Source organism: Neoarius graeffei, chromosome 4, assembly GCF_027579695.1.
Source record: "Neoarius graeffei isolate fNeoGra1 chromosome 4, fNeoGra1.pri, whole genome shotgun sequence".
Lineage (NCBI taxonomy): Eukaryota > Metazoa > Chordata > Actinopteri > Siluriformes > Ariidae > Neoarius > Neoarius graeffei.
The window spans coordinates 8,405,929-8,424,551 of NC_083572.1; the positions used below are offsets into that span (position 1 = coordinate 8,405,929).

At 41.3% G+C, this 18,623-nt stretch overlaps 1 protein-coding gene across 1 annotated transcript; it reads right to left on the reverse strand.

Moving 5' to 3' along the window:
* Positions 1-2,749: 2,749 nt before the first annotated feature.
* On the reverse strand, positions 2,750-16,724 carry rgn (regucalcin). The gene is made up of 7 exons (XM_060918118.1): positions 16,575-16,724; positions 13,442-13,609; positions 9,535-9,717; positions 8,905-9,120; positions 8,582-8,713; positions 7,316-7,470; positions 2,750-3,039 (listed from the first exon to the last, which is right to left on the reverse strand). Exons 2-7 carry the CDS (start codon positions 13,602-13,604, stop codon positions 2,989-2,991), a joined length of 900 nt encoding a protein of 299 aa, XP_060774101.1. The 5' UTR covers positions 13,605-13,609; positions 16,575-16,724; the 3' UTR covers positions 2,750-2,988.
* Between the last annotated feature and the right edge of the window lie 1,899 nt (positions 16,725-18,623).

Genomic DNA, 18,623 nt, shown 5'->3' on the forward strand with positions numbered 1-18,623 from the left:
ACCATAATAAAGAGGTTTCTCATAATTATCACTTAAATTTTCATAATGAAAATTTTCTCATCAGTATGACTTGGTATTTCATAACAATGAGATCCAATCTCATAATAATGAAATCTGAGAAAGTATCTCAGAATTATGATATAATCGTTCATACTAACGACTTATCTTGTGGTTAGCGCTGTCGCCTCACAGCAAGAAGGTTCTGGGTTCGAGCCCAGTGGCTGATGGGGGCCTTTCTGTGTGGAGTTTGCATGTTCTCCCCGTGTCCGCGTGGGTTTCCTCCGGGTGCTCCGGTTTCCCCCACAGTCCAAAGACATGCAGTTAGGCAAATTGGTGGCTCTAAATTGACCGTAGGTGTGAATGTGAGTGTGAATGGTTGTTTGTCTCGATCTGTCAGCCCTGCGATGATCTGGCGACTTACCCAGGGTGTACCCCGCCTCTCTCACATAGTCAGCTGGGATAGGCTCTAGCTTGTCCGTGACCCTGCACAGGATAAGCGGCTACAGATAATGGATGGATGACTTATCTCATAATAATGATTTCTCATCATTATGACTCACTGTCGGCGGCACGGTGGTGTAGTGGTTAGCGCTGTCGTCTCACAGCAAGAAGGTCCGGGTTCGAGCCCAGCGGCCGACGAGGGCCTTTCTGTGTGGAGTTTGCATGTTCTCCCCGTGTCCGCGTGGGTTTCCTCCGGGTGCTCCGGTTTCCCCCACAGTCCAAAGACATGCAGGTTAGGTTAACTGGTGACTCTAAATTGACCGTAGGTGTGAATGTGAGTGTGAATGGTTGTCTGCATCTATGTGTCAGCCCTGTGATGACCTGGCGACTTGCCCAGGGTGTACCCCGCCTTTCGCCCGTAGTCAGCTGGGATAGGATCCAGCTTACCTGCGACCCTGTAGAACAGGATAAAACGGCTAGAGATAACGAGATGAGATGAGATGATTTGCTGTTGGCGGCATGGTGGTGTAGTGGTTAGCACTGTCATCTCACAGCAAGAAGGAGCCCAGCGGCCAACAAGGGCCTTTCTGTGTGGAGTTTGCATGTTCTCCCCGTGTCTACGTGGGTTTTCTCCGGGTGCTCTGGTTCCCCCCTCCCAGTCCAAAGACATGCAAGTTAGGCAAATTACAGATAATGGATGGACGACTTATCTCATAATAATGATTTCTCATCATTATGATTTGCTGTCTCATAACAATGAGATCCTATCTCAAAATAATGAAATATGAGAAACTCTCATAATTATGACTTAGTATCTCACAATTATGATTAAGTTTTCGTAATAATGACTTACTATCTCATAATTATGAGAATTTTCTTCGAATTGACTTGCTAACAATGAGATCCTATCTCATGATTTTCAATCTTATAATAATGACTTGCTATCTCATAATGAAATATGAGAAAGTATCTCATTATTATGACTCCAGTTTTTATTATAATGACATGCCATCATAACGAGATAATTTTCTCATAATTATGACTTGCTATCTCATACCAGTGAGATCCTATCTCGCAATAATGACTTCGTATCTCAGAATTATGACTTATCCATAATAATGCAGTATGAGACACTCATAATTATGACTTAGAATCTCATGATGACTTAGTATTCCACAATTATGATTTTTATAATAATGATTATCTCATAGTAATGATAAGCTTCTCAGAATTATGACTTGCTCTCTCATAATAATGAAATGTGAGACAGTATCTCATAATTACCAATTAATATCTCATTATGACTTAGTATCTCACAGTTATGGTTAAGTTTTCATAATAATGACTTACTATCTCAAAGTAATGAGATATCAAGTCATAAATTTGAGAATTACAAAAGAGCACGTCATTATTATGACATACTATGTGACATCATTTTTTTCCCAAGTGGTGGAAATGGGCTTCGATATGATGCAACATCTCTAGGCTGAAGAAGCGTTCAGATATGTCACCTTTAGTGTTTGCCTCGTGTTCTATTACCAGGATTGTAGAAAGGGTCAGAACGAGACTCTGTGTGTGTGTGAGATTTTCGCTCTCCTCCATATCCCAAACACATAAATATAAGCTCACACATATGAACTGCGACTTGAAAGATTGGATTTTCTTGCTTCTTCAATTAAAATTATTTCACAAATCAACAAACAACGATTATAGTTGATGCGTGTGTCCATCCGCTGTTTTTTAAAATACCCTGGATGTCTTTCATTAGATTATCAGAAAAAAAATGTAAAAACAAAATGGAGGAGGCATGGTGGTGCTGCAGATAGCGCTGCAGTCTCACAGCTCCAGGGTCCCTGGTTCGTTCCTGAGCTTGGGTTACTATCTGTGCATTTTCTCCCCGTGTCCATGGTTTCCTCTGGGTTCTCTGGTTTTCTCCTACCACCCAAAAAAAGCCATGCTTGTCAGTGGGAGCCATTCATCCTGAATGAGTGTCTGAATGTGTACGAGTGCACTAGTGTCCCATCCACACGGTATTCCCGCCTCATTCCCAGTATTCCTGGGATATCACCACTATCCTGACCTGATGACTAAAATGTAAAATATGAGAATGTTATTGTATTCCATTATTGCAGGGTCTAAACATTTTGGGCTATAATTTGAGATATACATGATAATAATCACTTTGTAAAACATCATCAGGATTTTTTAATCAAAATAACTAATGTAAGCATATTAGTCATCATTACATTCACTAATAATAATAATAATAATAATAATAATTTGTTATTATTCACAAATTTATCTCAAACATTTTTTTGCCATCTGATTAAGTCTTTAAGACTTTATTTACCTTTTAAAGATAATTATGATGTGATGACTTTGGATATTATGTTCTAGGTGGACAAAAAAAAAAGCTGCTTAATTCAATCCCTTATTGAGAACTTATCATTATTAGATTAACATATCAGTGCTGAACAGATGAGTGAACATAATTAGTACAGTCCTTGTGTAATTCACTATATCCAGAGATGCTCTGCAGTTTCAGTTTCAGCCAGAGAACGAATATGGAGGAATTCCCTTTACTCCTAAACCAGTGACCTGGAGAAAACAAAGCAAATACTATTACTATAATAATTCACAGTTATAGAATAGAATGCTTTTATTGTCACTAGACACATGTACAATGAGATTAAACCATCTCCAATAACAGTGCAAACAACGTGTAGAGAGGGAGAGAGAGAGGAAGGGGGTGAAGGGAAAAGAGAGGAAAGGAAAAAAAAAGGGGGGGTAAGGTGCACAGTCTGAGGTGTATGTGTTGTGTTACACATTATGGAGTGAGGTATTGCACATATAAAAGTATTGCACAGTGATAGTCACATTGTAAATTATTGCACGAGAGAGTCACATTATAAGATAAAATATTACACATTATGAATTATTGCAAGGTAAGGTGCACAGTCCTGAGGTGTATGTGCTGTGTGTAAGGTGCACAGTCCTTATTCCATGAAATCTCGTCGTACATGAGCTGATAGCTGATGAGGCGCGTAGCATCGAGTTGGCTATAATCCGTGTACGATGAGACTGAGTGGAATGACTGTTTTATTCTATCCACATTCACTGAGTTTTGAGAAACAGCATTTTTATTTTTTGCAAATTCGATAAATAAAAACTTGATACAAAGCATCCGACAAAATCATTTCCGCTTAGAATGTAAACAAACCGGCAAAATGACAGTAGCAATTTGTGAAAAATACTACAATGAGAATAATTCTTGAAAAATTTAAAAAGATACGTTCTTACCATCAAATAATGTCATTCCATGTTTTGTTGCTTTTTTTTGTATTTTTTTTTTTAGAGTTTTGTTTTCAAGTAGTTTTTATTTAATCCTCAGTTGGTTCAGCAACATGCTCCGCCATTTTCTTCTTCAGGGTTTTTTGGCAGTTGACAAACCAACTTAAAGATGCATTATTGCCACCGACTGGGCTGGAGTGTGGAACAGGAGATATTGGGGGGAAAAAACTATATTCTTTTCGCTATTTCTGTTTCTTTTAAGTACTTGATAAAGTAATATATCTGATTTGATACGCTCTGCCATTTTGTTTTTCTCTACTCATGGTATATAAGCTGATATCCTTGTAGTAGAGTAGCCAATCAGAGCACGCGATTGCTCATATCCAGTGAATGTGGATAGAATAATAAAAAAATATGCACCATGTACATCACTAACGAACCACTGTTCCACTGGCTTTATTTCAAGGCAAGGTTTTAAAAACACGATGGTACTGCAAGGAGTAAACAAACATAAGATGTATGCATGATTATGGAGAAAGTGGAATGAAACTGAAATTAAAAAAACCCAAAACACTTCAAGTATCAGGAATAAAACACTTAAAGGGCTGATGACACGTTTTTGACATCTTTGGCGATGTTTTATAACATAAAAAGTAATTCCCGATGATCCATATATTAATTCACGAAGGCGCCTATTTTACAAGTTATGATAAAAAACGCAGCTATTTGGGCAAATTTGACGGGGCTGCAGCACCCAGGAGACGAAAGAGGAGGAGGAGCTATATGACGTCAGCGAAAGAATCTTCCTCCTAACTTACCAGTTTGTTGTTGATGCGAGAGGTGTTCAGTTTATCATTATTAGTATTATTATTATACATTATTATACATTATAATATATATTAGTTATTATGCCTTCGCGTTGTGTTGCCGGCTTTTGCTCCAAAACCCACAAGGATGGGGTAAGTTTATTCAAGTTTCCCAGAGATCCCGAGCTGCATGCGAAGTGGGTGAAGCAAGTCAGGCGCACTCGTGACAAGTGGGAGCCCTCACCAACATCCATCCTGTGCTCTGAACACTTCGATTTGGATTGTTTTGACACCCTTCCCAGCTTAAAAGAATCTCTTGGGTGTTCAGTTCAGCACAAACATGTGCTGCTACCATCAGCAGTGCCTACAGTATTCCGGAGGGGGTCTACTAGTCGCTATGCCGGATCCAGCAGTCGCCTGGGACAAGGCTACTCCTCTCCTCCTGTCAGAACATGTGTTGTGAAACGACATAAGATAAAGGTACGTAGAGCTATAGAGTGCTCCGACATGATGCTAAAAATAGTAACCATGCGGTCTGCGCGGCCATCTTGGAAGTGACTCACTCCAGAGCGCTCATAGAGTACACATCATAGAGTACACATTCATGATGATCATAAATGTAATCATAAAGTCGGCGTGATATCAGTCATGTATTTGCTTGTGAAAGCTTGCACTGTCTTCGATGGTGTTGGATAGTTTGTTTACGTCTTCTTAGTACTAATACAAAAAAAACTGATCTATGGGTATGGGCATCATATCGCCTAGTCTTCCTCCTCACTTGCTGGTTTGTTGATGTGACAGATTTGTAGTATTTTGCCTTTGCATTGTGGTCTCTTATTGCCAAGTTGAAAGAATTTGTTTCTCAAAGCAAACACTGAGGGAAAGCTAACTTAGCCAGACAAGTAGGCTACAGATTGTCATTTGCTTACACTGATGTAGGTTATCAAATATTTTGCTTCATTCAAGGATAAAACTAAGAAGCCATAAACTAGAAGACGTGCCTGCCAATATTATCCTAAATGTATCACGGATCAGGCATAGTCGTAAGCTTATTATGTTAGCCGTTTGCATGCTCCATTAGGAACTATGTATTCAGTGTAGCATACGGCTTACATGATATAAGCAGTGTTTACACATGCAAGACAACAATACACAATATTAAAATATTGATTCCGTAACATTTTGAACAAATACGGGTTGACCTACCAATCCTTGTTATCCAACCTTGTGGTGTTCAATGCTGGGCTGTCTGCCTGTCCGCTGTCCATCTTGGAGTCGCTCTCAGATTGCACAGTAACAGGTTCAAACCTGTACGGTTGGATGCACCCGTGTTCGTCAATCACTTGATTCTTCCGATCTATCCCACTCACAACACAATTCTAGACTCCCAGAAGAGGAAGAGCTAGAGAGTTCACCGGCGTTTTCATGCGCCATTTCCATTGAGTAGACAGCCAGTGAACCGCAGCGTGTTCTTCCGCTGACGTCACAACATGGACACGAGCCACGGACCCAGTTTTCTTGCGCTGTGCAATTAAAAGTTGGATATTCGCGTAACAACAGCTTCTTTTCACGTAATTATAACAGAAATCTAACGTTTGCCATGTTTTATAGTTTATTTAAGAAATTGCATAGAGTCATGTTCGTGTCATCAGCCCTTTAAATGATCATACATCAGTTTGTGTCTATTGTACAGTATCTATGCTTTATTTTTTACATTAATTATACCATGTTTATCCAATTACTGCTATGCTGACTTTTTTCTCTAATTAGGTATTTATTTAGCCTTTATGTAAGGAGTCTCCAGTTTCAACACTTTGTAACAGTCTTTGTAAACGTTTTCCATCCTGAAAAAGAGTTCCACAACATTAAATGTAACTATAAAAAGGGATAATATATAGATTTAGACACTGCCAAAAAGTGGAGCTCCCATCTGTTTCTGGGTTGTAGAATTTTCTTATATCATAGCCAGCCTCTTTTATTTCTTTACCGACAAACACTAGCCACTAGGCGGCGTGTGTGACTGGTAATTACCAACACTGGCCACTAGGCGGCGTGTGTGACTGGTAATTACCAACACTGGCCACTAGGCGGCGTGTGTGACTGGTAATTACCAACACTGGCCACTAGGCGGCGTGTGTGACTGGTAATTACCAACACTGGCCACTAGGCGGCGTGTGTGACTGGTAATTACCAACACTGGCCACTAGGCGGCGTGTGTGACTGGTAATTTCCAACACTGGCCACTAGGCGGCGTGTGTGACTGGTAAGTACCAACACTGGCCACTAGGCGGCGTGTATGACTGGTAATTACCAACACTGGCCACGAAGCGGTGTTTAGGACTGGTAATTATCAACACTGGCCACTAGGCGGTGTGTATGACTGGTAATTACTAACACTGGCCACTAGGCGGTGTTTAGGACTGGTAATTACTAGAACACTGGTATGGTGGCACGCACAGGACCGAAACCATCAGAAAACAACTCGATGGGTTTCTTTATGTATCCACACTCTGTGCCTATGGGGTTCTGCTCGTGCGGGCCGAGCTCTGCTAAAAAGTACCATGCATATACCGTTCATTAATAGATAAAAATAAAATTGGCAAACTGCTATGGAATAGCAGGAATGAAGCTTGTCAGGGATGCTGATGATAATTTTCCTAGACTTGTCAGTCCGTGCTCAACTGGACAACAGGGATGATGATAAAAACAAAAAAAATTATTTTAAACCGGAAAATAGCCTGAACGACAAATGTATACTACAAGAGCACAATCCATACCTTAAAAATGCAGCCAGCTTGGGGCTGTTTGGCGAGCGATTCTTCATCCATGCCTTTATAAGCGGAGGTGACGTATAGATCGGTGTAGTCTTTCCCTCCGAAACAGCATGAGGTGATTTTATCGACAGGAAGCTTCACTGTCTGCAGCCTGCTCCCTAAGACGAGGACATTCTTGAGAAGACCTCAAAAGTACAACAGGAGCTTGATAGAAAAGGTATTTATCAATACACGGTACTGTGCAAAAGTCTTAGGCACCCTGTTTTTTATTTCATATAAACTTTGTTATAGATTTATATTTTATGACTTCTACATTATCGAGTCAAAACATTACAGAAACATTTTAGAGTCCAAACGTTCGTTTTTTTCCAGCACAAAATTAAATGTTAGAGAAAAAAAAAGTTTGTATCTGAGCAGCATATTCCATAAGAGAGCACTTTTCAGATTAAAAAAGAAAACATAATGAAGGTTACTGGGTTTTGGGGCAAAATTAAGAAGCGAGTGTGACAGTCAAAGTGTCCAGAAGAACTGTGGCTGGTTCTGCAAGATGCTCAGTAAAACTTACAGCTCACTTCCTTATTTCCTTACCTGAGACTACTATGGTTTTTTTTTTTTTTTAAAGCAAAGGGTCGTCTCATACCAAATATCGACTTTGTTATATTTATTACTAGCAGGTTACCCGGCGTTGCCTGGGTTTTGCAAAATTCTGGGTTGCCCCTAGACTTCCATGTCAAATTTGGTGACGATCCATCGAGAAATGGCGATGTTAACCCAAGACAAACAAAAATACAAACATCCACCACCCAGGGGCCCACCGGGGACCCCCGGGGCCCAAATATGGAATTTCTGAGTTCTGCCAAATTGTGGCTATCTCCTGTGCCTATGTGCCAAGTTTAGTGAAGATGTGTCGAGAGTTTGTGTTGATAAATGTAACGTGAAAGGCATTGAGAGAAGGGGTGGGTGGATGTTGTGCCCCCCAGGGACCTCCCTGGGGCCTGTACATAAATTTTGTTTATATCTGCAAAATTCCAGGTCATCCCTGGACCTACTTGCCGAATCTGGTGAAAATCCTTAGAGAAATGGCAACGTTAGCTCAAGACAAACAAACAAACAAACTTTGCCGTTTATTATATAGATGGCTTACTGATTACTGTTTATAGTTTTTTTATGTTGAAACATTTCATTTAATTATTTTTAAGCCATTTTTTGTTCTACAGCATTTCTTTACACGTGCCTAAGACTTTTGCGCAGTATTGTGCGTATACACACCTGTCTGAGGGTCGAGACGCAAAACTCTTCCTCCGTTGTAGCAAGCCAGCCATATTTTACCTTCTACGTCAACGCACATGCCATCAGGAATGCCTTCGTCCTTCTCAAGCCTGTACACCATTCTGCGATTAGCTTAGGACAAAAACACAAAAGAAGGAATCTGGGTTTCCTTCAAGTGATGCTGTAAAAGAATCCTGAATGTAAAAAAAATATATTTTTTTTAATTCTATGCATTTTTGCAAATTTATTTCCATCACTCCACTAATATTAATCACAATTTTTACGATATGTAAAATACCTCCCAGCCTTCCAAAGGAACTCACCTAATGCTCCAGTGTTTATATCATAATCAAAGGCCTCCACCATGTACGTCAGACTGTCTACATAGTAGAAGAAGCGATGATCCGGAGACCAGTCCAAGCCGTTAGAGAGGTCCACCTGATCGAAGTGTGCGACTACTGAGTGATCAGGGTGCAGACTGTACAGCGAGCCCTGCTTCCTCTCCAGTTCAGCTGGACGGACCTCGACCGCCATGGTACCTGAGAAACAGGAAACGGCAAAGAGGAGTGTGCACTTCATTTTGTGTAGGACTGAACAAACAGCAGAGTGAAGTACACTTTATATTAAGTGATTAGGATGGTGTGTTCGCAATGTAATTTGGAGTGCAGTCAGGGGCAACATGTACTTGTGTTAAGAGGGTAGCATAATAGTTTGTTGTATGATCTGACATGCGACATGGTGCACTTATTTGAGTATGTGAAAAGGGTATGGTACTTAAACGTTCTTTCAACGGAACGCTCATATATCCATATATGTACACACACACAAAAATGGGCACAAATCAATAGAAAAGCACAATATTAACACACAAGCTGTAAGCAGATGATATCAGAAGGATGCATTTGTTGCAAAGTAAGTTCCTGGACCGATGCGTCCGTCAGTCCCTCACACACCTGCGAAAAACCTGCCGGCCGGATCCACCTTCCCATCATTAAAGCGGGTGTTGCTCTTTTCCATGTCCACGTTAGCAATGGTCGTGATGGCACGTTTCTCCCAGTCGACAGCAGCGAAGCGAGTCCCCTCTCCGATCACATACCCTCCTGACCTCCGTGGAACCACGCAGCCCACATATGTCTCTGTGGCAAGTAAAGATAAAATGAAGAATACGGAACTACACAATCCACTGCCATTTTACAGATTATAACACGCCCTCCGTAAACCTTAGGCCACGCCAATTCGATTAGTTGATTCTCGGAATCGCCGCTTGAAGAAAATGCAAAATGAAAAAAAAAAATCGAAATCAAACTCACACCAACAGAAAAGGTCACGTGACGTGAGATCACGTGATGTTGAAAAACAATCCAATCACCCCTTTCACTTTCGTTAAAGACTTGTGAAGTAGCCTACTCCTGGTCAAATCTTTTTTTCTGTGCATTGTAGATGTTCAATAGACTGTAATTCAATCGTTGATTTAGCCTATCTGTTTACCAGTTTGCCTGTATTGTTTGGTCTATTTCCACCGCTAATTTTACCATCAGAGCATTTTTTTTTTTTAATTTCGCCCGCTCGCTTCATATTTTTCCTGAAAAAATCAGAGAACCAACTAATTAAATTGGTCTGGCCTTAAATAAGATATTAAGCAGGCATCAGGTTCATGAGCAGTTTAATTAAAAGGTATAACAGTCGGTATTCTATCCACATTCACCGGATATGAGCAATCGTGCGCTCTGATTGGCTACTCTACAACAAGGATATCAGCTCGTAGAGAAAAACAAAATGGCGGAGAGTGTTGCTGAACCAACCGAGGACGAAATAAAAACTACTCGAAAACAAAACCCCAAAAAATACACAAAAAAGCAACGAAATATGAAATGAAAGTATTTGATGGTAAGAACGGATCTTTTTCTTTCAAGAATTATTATTATCGCATTTTTCACAAATTGTTCCTGTCATTTCGCTGGTTTGTTTACATTCTAAGCAGAAATGATTTTGTTGGACATTTTGTATAAAGTTTTTATTTATCAAATTTGCAAAAAATAAAAATGCTCCAGGGCGGCACGGTGGTGTAGTGGTTAGCGCTGTCGCCTCACAGCAAGAAGGTCCGGGTTCGAGCCCCGTGGCCGGCGAGGGCCTTTCTGTGTGGAGTTTGCATGTTCTCCCCGTGTCCGCGTGGGTTTCCTCCGGGTGCTCCGGTTTCCCCCACAGTCCAAAGACATGCAGGTTAGGTTAACTGGTGACTCTAAATTGACCGTAGGTGTGAATGTGAGTGTGAATGGTTGTCTGTGTCTATGTGTCAGCCCTGTGATGACCTGGCGACTTGTCCAGGGTGTACCCCCCCTTTCGCCCGTAGTCAGCTGGGATAGGCTCCAGCTTGCCTGCGACCCTGTGGGACAGGATAAAGCGGCTAGAGATAATGAGATGAGATGAAAAATGCTCCGTTTGTCAAAATCCAGTGAATGTAGATAGAATAAAACAGTTATTCCACTCAATCTCGTCGTACACGGATTATAGCCGACTTGGTGCTATGCGCCTCGTCAGCTATCAGCTCATGTACGACTTGATTTCATGGAATAACTTAAATATTTACTGTCTCAGAACAATTGTATTATATCATATAGCTGAGATTTAAAAAAAAAACCCTCCTGGTCTGGAATGGTTGTTTGAATTTGTATCGACCTCGTGTCAGTGTCAGTCATTTTACAGACACGCCCCCAATCATGATGAGGACAAGTTGCCTGTCTGTAGAGTTGTAACTTGGGTTTCAAGCAGTTGAATGTCCAAGTGAGTGAGCTTGAAAGTTTTGTATCAACAGTCCTTGTTCATAGTATCTCTGGTTAACATGCTAACTCAAGCTGAACTTGTGTAAGTTTTGGGGGTGGAGCTTTGTGTGCATGGGTGGGCTCAATGAGTTTAAAAAGAAATAAGTCAAATCTTACTCTAATCCACCAGATTAACTATTAGAGTCTTTTGCTTTGCACAAATTATACCGAATGATGTTTATCTTTTAGATGTTGCTCAAAATTTCACCTGGAATAATGCAGGAAGAGTTGCTGTATTGGGTTTCATAATGCAAATACATTGTTGATTTTTATATTTATTTAAATAGGAAGATACAGTGGTGCTTGAAAGTTTGTGAACCCTTTAGAATTTTCTATATTTCTGCATAAATATGACCTAAAACGTCATCAGATTTTCACACAAGTCCTAAAAGTAGATAAAGAGAACCCAGTTAAACAAATGAGACAAAAATATGATACTTGATTGTTTATTTATTGAGGAAAATGATCCAATATTACATATATGTGAGTGGCAAAAGTATGTGAACCTCTAGGATTAGCAGTTAATTTGAAGGTGAAATTAGAGTCAGGTGTTTTCAATCAATGGGATGACAATCAGGTGTGAGTGGGCACCCTGTTTTATTTCAAGAACAGGGATCTATCAAAGTCTGATCTTCACAACACATGTTTGTGGAAGTGTATGATGGCACGAACAAAGGAGATTTCTGAGGACCTCAGGAAAAGCATTGTTGATGCTCATCAGGCTGGAAAAGGTTACAAAACCATCTCTAAAGAGTTTGGACTCCACCAATCCACGGTCAGACAGACTGTGTACAAATGGAGGACATTCGAGACCACTGTTACCCTCCCCAGGAGTGGGCAACCAACAAAGATCACTCCGAGAGCAAGGCGGGTAATAGTTGGCAAGGTCACAAAGGACCCCAGGGTAACTTCTAAGCAACTGAAGGCCTCTCTCACATTGGCTAATGTTCATGAGTCCACCATCAGGAGAACACTGAACAACAATGGTGTGCATGGCAGGGTTGCAAGGAGAAAGCCACTGCTCTCCAAAAAGAACATTGCTGCTCATCTGCAGTTTGCTAAAGATCACGTGGACAAGCCAGAAGGCAATTGGAAAAATGTTTTGTGGATGGATGAGACCAAAATAGAACTTTTTGGTTTAAATGAGCAGCATTATGTTTGGAGAAAGGAAAACACTGCATTCCAGCATAAGAACCTTATCCCAACTGTGAAACATGGTGATGGCAGTATCATGGTTTGGGCCTGTTTTGCTGCATCTGGGCCAGGACGGCTTGCCATCATTGATGGAACAATGAATTCTGAATTATACCAGCGAATTCTGAAGAAAAATGTCAGGACATCTGTCCATGAACTGTATCTCAAGAGAAGGTGGGTCATGCAGCAAGACAACGACCCTAAGCACACAAGTCGTTTTACCAAAGAATGGTTAAAGAAGAATAAAGTTAATGTTTTGGAATGGCCAAGTCAAAGTCCTGACCTTAATCCAATCGAAATGTTGTGGAAGGACCTGAAGCGAGCAGTTCATGTGAGGAAACCCACCAACATCCCAGAGTTGAAGCTGTTATGTACGGAGGAACGGGCTAAAATTCCTCCAAGCCGGTGTGCAGGACTGATCAACAGTTACCAGAAACATTTAGTTGCAGTTATTGCTGCACAAGGGGGTCACACCAAATACTGAAAGCAAAGGTTCACATACTTTTGCCACTCACAGATATGTAATATTGGATCATTTTCCTCAAAAAATAAATGACCAAGTATAATATTTTTGTCTCATTTGTTTAACTGGCTTCTCTTTATCTACTTTTAGGACTTGTGTGAAAATCTGATGATGTTTTAGGTCATATTTATGCAGAAATATACAAAATTCTAAAGGGTTCACAAACTTTCAAGCACCACTGTAGATTATTAAAAAAAACAGCTGGTGAAGGCTCTTATTGCTGAACTGAGCCAAAGGATCAGACTGATTGTGTACTCAGAGTCTTTGATGTCCGAATGTAGTAATGTTTTAAGTCAAAGTACAGCTGATATCTGATTGGCTCACCTGTGTGCATACTTTCGATCTGATTGGTCAGCGAGTTCCACCTACTGATCTTCGGGCCGTAGATGTCGACATACAATAGAGTGGCATCTTTCTCCTCCCAGACCGGACCTTCTCCGATCTCATTCTGTTCCTTCACCACACACTCGACTTTGACAGTCCCCATCGGATCTGAAAATGAGTTAAAGTGATTGAACAAAGTTGCAAGTAAAGTACTGTACAAATTTACTCAATCAATCATAGCTTTATTTATCTTAGATATGTACAATGAGTCAAAGACTCATAAATACATTTGAACTAATAAAAGATGTCTCATCTCATTATCTCTAGCCGCTTTATCCTGTTCTACAGGGTCGCAGGCAAGCTGGAGCCTATCCCAGCTGACTACGGGCGAAAGGCGGGGTACACCCTGGACAAGTCGCCAGGTCATCACAGGGCTGACACATAGACACAGACAACCATTCACACTCACATTCACACCTACGCTCAATTTAGAGTCACCAGTTAACCTAACCTGCATGTCTTTGGACTGTGGGGGAAACCGGAGCACCCGGGGGAAACCGGAGCACCCGGAGGAAACCCACGTGGACAACATGCAAACTCCGCACAGAAAGGCCCTCGCCGGCCACGGGGCTCAAACCCGGACCTTCTTGCTGTGAGGCGACAGCACTAACCACTACACCACCGTGCTGCCAAGGTCTTTTATAAGACATAAAATTAAAATATCATTAAATCGAGAATGTCACTTAATGCAATTTAACTCTGTTGATCACAAATATTACATTTGCACGACGTGCTACTCGTACGATTCGCTTTTAAACTTGATTAAAGAGTTAAGAACTAAACAACTCTAAAACATATTTACATACAGTAAGGCACTGTAATATCTTGAACAGTATAAAATAACACATCCGATATGTGTTGATTTGGCTGAAGATTAAGGGTCTTGCTCACGGACTAAACAGTGGCAGTTTGATTTGAACACATGATCAGTGCAGCCTTCATTTCATTTTCTTTTTTTTTTTATTCGGAATCACCATTAGCACTTGTTATAAACAAGGCTATTCTTCCTGGTGTCCAATCTTCTTGCATCACAAGATCAAACAAATCAAACATATACATACAATACACTACAAACCAAACACACAATGGTTCACATATTTGAATCTACAATAAAATTCATGAATCTGTTCATTTCTAATATACATTACCATGGGTTTCTCTCCACTTTCCATATTACCTTTTCTCCAATTCAAATAAAAAAAAAAAAAATCAACAATACCAAAAGAAAGAATTAAGTCTGAGAGTGAACCTAGTTCCGTGACTTGAGATAGTTCAGTCCATAATGCTTTGAGTTCCATATCAGAAGGTTGTCTGTTCAAATCCCAGCAATGCAATGAGCAAGACTGTTAAGCTTTAGCTCAATTGTATGTAACTTCTTGCAAATCAGGAAATGTACTGGATAACGTGTTATTATATACTACATACTTACCAACCCTCCCGATTTTAGCCACCGTCTCCCGCCTCCCAATCGTATTTGTTAAAAACTGGATAATCTCCCCGTTTTGGGAAATTCCTACCGCCAAGTTAAAAATACTCCCGATTATGTCCAATCAGAATCGTATGAGAAACATTGCTGACATCAACTGATTTTTAACCAATCAACAAACAGACTGACAGTCACTTCCGTAATGTAGGATTCACCCAGGCTGTCCGACATTTTTTACAAGCGGTCATTCATCATGGCCAGTAAACCCAATACCAAACGGCAAAAATATGAATGCAAATACCAGGTTGCATGGGAGAATGAATTTCCATGGATAAGCAAATGTTTGACCAGCCAGTTACACGTTTTAAGGTAAAGATACCTTAAATCAGAATATAATGGGCATTTGAGTGTGAAATTAAACTAGTCTTCCCTACCATTTCAGAAACAAACTGTACAATTTCTAAAGTGTTTAGTGAAATTTTGCATGACAGAGAATTTGTTTGCTGAGTGTATTTGAATAGTGTGGTAGTGTCTTAGTGCTATTTTGAATTTATGTTTGAAAGTTAAGTGAAAGTTTACAAGTGAATTATCTGGAAAGTGATTGATTTTGATAGAGTTTTAAGTGAAATATTACTCGTGAGTGTATTTTGGTAGTACTAAAACTAAAACAACAGACAACATGACTATAACATTAACAGTTTTAACATGAAGACAGTCTCGTTGATGTTATAAACTCTTCATTGATGGAAACTTGTTCATTGCTAAACTGTTCATGACAACTGCAGTCCTAAAGTTAGCAAGTCAACTGTAGTCCTCAGCCATAAAAGCATTACTGTAGAAGTCCAGAGCGTCCTCCAAGTGTGACTTTCAACTGTCCTCATGGGGTCATCCTCTACAGGAGCGATGTGATGAGACTCCAACCAGACACAGGGCACCAGGATGGATCAGGCAGGTCCGAGGAGCAGAAGAGGTCAGCATCTCGATCCCAGGACCGACATATAACTACAAATTCACATGTCGAATATTTTACTGCACAAGACACATTTGGCTCTTCCAGGGTCCTCTACCCTCTCCAACCACGATTTGTATTTTTCGGCATGAAGCCAGACATTATTAAATGTACATTTCCCTGGCATTGTGTACTTTGTCTCTTGGCATAGTACAAGCCACGCGATCTGATCTAAAGACTGACGGAAGTTTACATTGCGTCTAGGCAACGCACGTCACACGTGGCCGGAGAGGGGGGAAAAGCGGATCAGTAATGATCTCCGCACTGGCCGGTTAATCAAATCAACACGCACGAGTTTCTTATTATAAGTTGTTTACAATATACAATAACCAATTTTAAATCACATTGTCTGTTCACAAAGGAAGGCGGATAAATTCCATAACTTTTCCAGGGTGCTCGTGTTTCCAGGAGTATTCCAGTCCTGGAAAACGACATAAATCACATTCCATAACTTTTCTAGGTTTTCCATGACCGTACGAACCCTGTCATTTCCTCAGATTGACCCACTACAGCGAACACTAACAGTTTGAGACATGAGACAATCAACACCACTGAAGATCAACTCTGGTCACGTGACTGCAGGCTTTGGTGAAAGTTTTGTTTGGCGCATATTTATGCGCTATTAGTTGTTGCATTACCTTCCAAAGTGGAAAGTGTGTCCCTTGTTATCCAGTCGATGCCAAAACGTCAAATGTTCGTCTCCGTCTTTCCACTCTGCAGTTGTTTGTCTGACTGCTGTAAAAGTTCATCGAGAGCTTTGGACTCGGGAAGCAGCGGTGAAACGAGCGCCATCTGCCGGCAGCTTAGGAAAACGGCTGAACCTGAACAAGAAGAGCTTCTCACCAGGGCTGAACTATTACTGGAGATTTGGGAGTCTTTCTTCTGGAAACCCGTTTCCGCCACCATAATAATGAGAAGGTTTCTAATAATTATTACTTATGTTCTCATAATGAGATAATTTCCCCATAATTATGACTTTCTCATCTCAGAATAGAATAGAATGCCTTTATTGTCACTATACACATGTACAATGAGATTAAAGCATCTCCAATAACAGTGCAAACAGCGTGGAGAGAGAGAGAGAGAGAGAGAGAGGAAGGGGGAAGGGGGGGTGTAAGGGGGTAAGGTGCACAGTCTGAGGTGTATGTGTTGTGTTACACATTATGGAGTGAGGTATTGCACATATAAAGTATTTGCACAGACAGTCACATTATAAATTATTGCACGAGAGAGTCACATTATAAGATAAAATATTACACATTATGAAGGATGCAAGGTAAGGTACACAGTCCTGAGGTGTATGTGTTGTGTGTAAGGTGCACAGTCCTGAGGTGTATGTGCTGTGTGTAAGGTGCACAGTCCTGAGGTGTATGTGCTGTGTGTAAGGTGCACAGTCCTGAGGTGTATGTGCTGTGTGTAAGGTGCACAGTCCTGAGGTGAATGTGTTGCGTTTCACATTATGGAGTGAGGTATTGCACATTATAAAAGTATTGCATAGAGAGAGTCACCTTACAAAGTACTGCACATTATAAATTAGTAAATAGTAAAATAAATAGACTATAAAGTCAGAGCATATCCGAGTTCAGGGCGGTTATGGCTTTTGGAAAGAAGCTGTTTTTTAATCGATTTGTCTTTATCCTGATGCACCTGTAGTGCCTCCCTGAGGGCAACAGGTCGAACAGATCAAAGCCAGGGTGGGAGCTGTCCTTGATAATATTCTTAGCTCTGCTAAGGCAGCGGGAGGTGTAAATGTCCATCAGGGAGGAGAGAGGGCAGCCAATGATCTTCTGTGCTGCCTTAACTACCCTCTGGAGCCTCTCCCTGTCTACAGCAGTGCAGCTGCCATACCATACTGTAATACAGTACGTCAGCAGGCTCTCGATGGATGAGCGGTAGAAGGTCAGCAGCAGGTTGGAGTTTAGGTTGTACTTCCTGAGGACTCTCAGGAAGTGTAGCCGCTGCTGAGCCTTCTTAATGACTGCTGTAATGTTTGCTGACCAGGAGATGTCGGCGGAGATGAGGACGCAGAGAAACCGGAAGGTGTGGACCCTTTCCACATACACGTTGTTGATGTAGAGGGGGGCTAGGTCGGTGCTGTGCTTCCTGAAGTCAATAATGAGCTCTTTGGTTTTCTTGGTGTTCAGAGCGAGGTTATTTTCTGAACACCAGGCTGCCAACTTCAGGACCTCTTCTCTGTAGGCTGCCTCGTCTCCCTTTGAGATGAGTCCAACCACTGTGGTGTCGTCAGCAAACTTGACTATAAGGTTGTTGTTGTTGTGGGTCGGACTACAGTCGTGGATGTAGAGGCAGTACAGGAGGGGGCTCAGCACACAGCCCTGTGGAGAGCCGGTGCTCAACGTGCGGGTGGAGGAGAAGTGGGGGCCAAGTCTCACAGTCTGGGGCCGGTTAGTTAGAAAGTCCTTTATCCAGGCACATGTGAGAGGGGGGAGGCCGAGAGTGTCCAGTTTACTGATAAGGATGTCCGGGATTATTGTGTTGAAAGCAGAACTGTAATCCACAAAGAGTATGCGGACGTAGCTCTGCTGCTGCTCCAGGTGGTTCAGTACAGAGTGTAGAGCTACGGCGATGGCGTCCTCTGTGGATCTGTTCGCACGATATGCGAACTGGTAGGGGTCGAAGTCTGGGGGGAGGTGGTCCTTGATGTGCTGAAGAACTAGTCTCTCAAA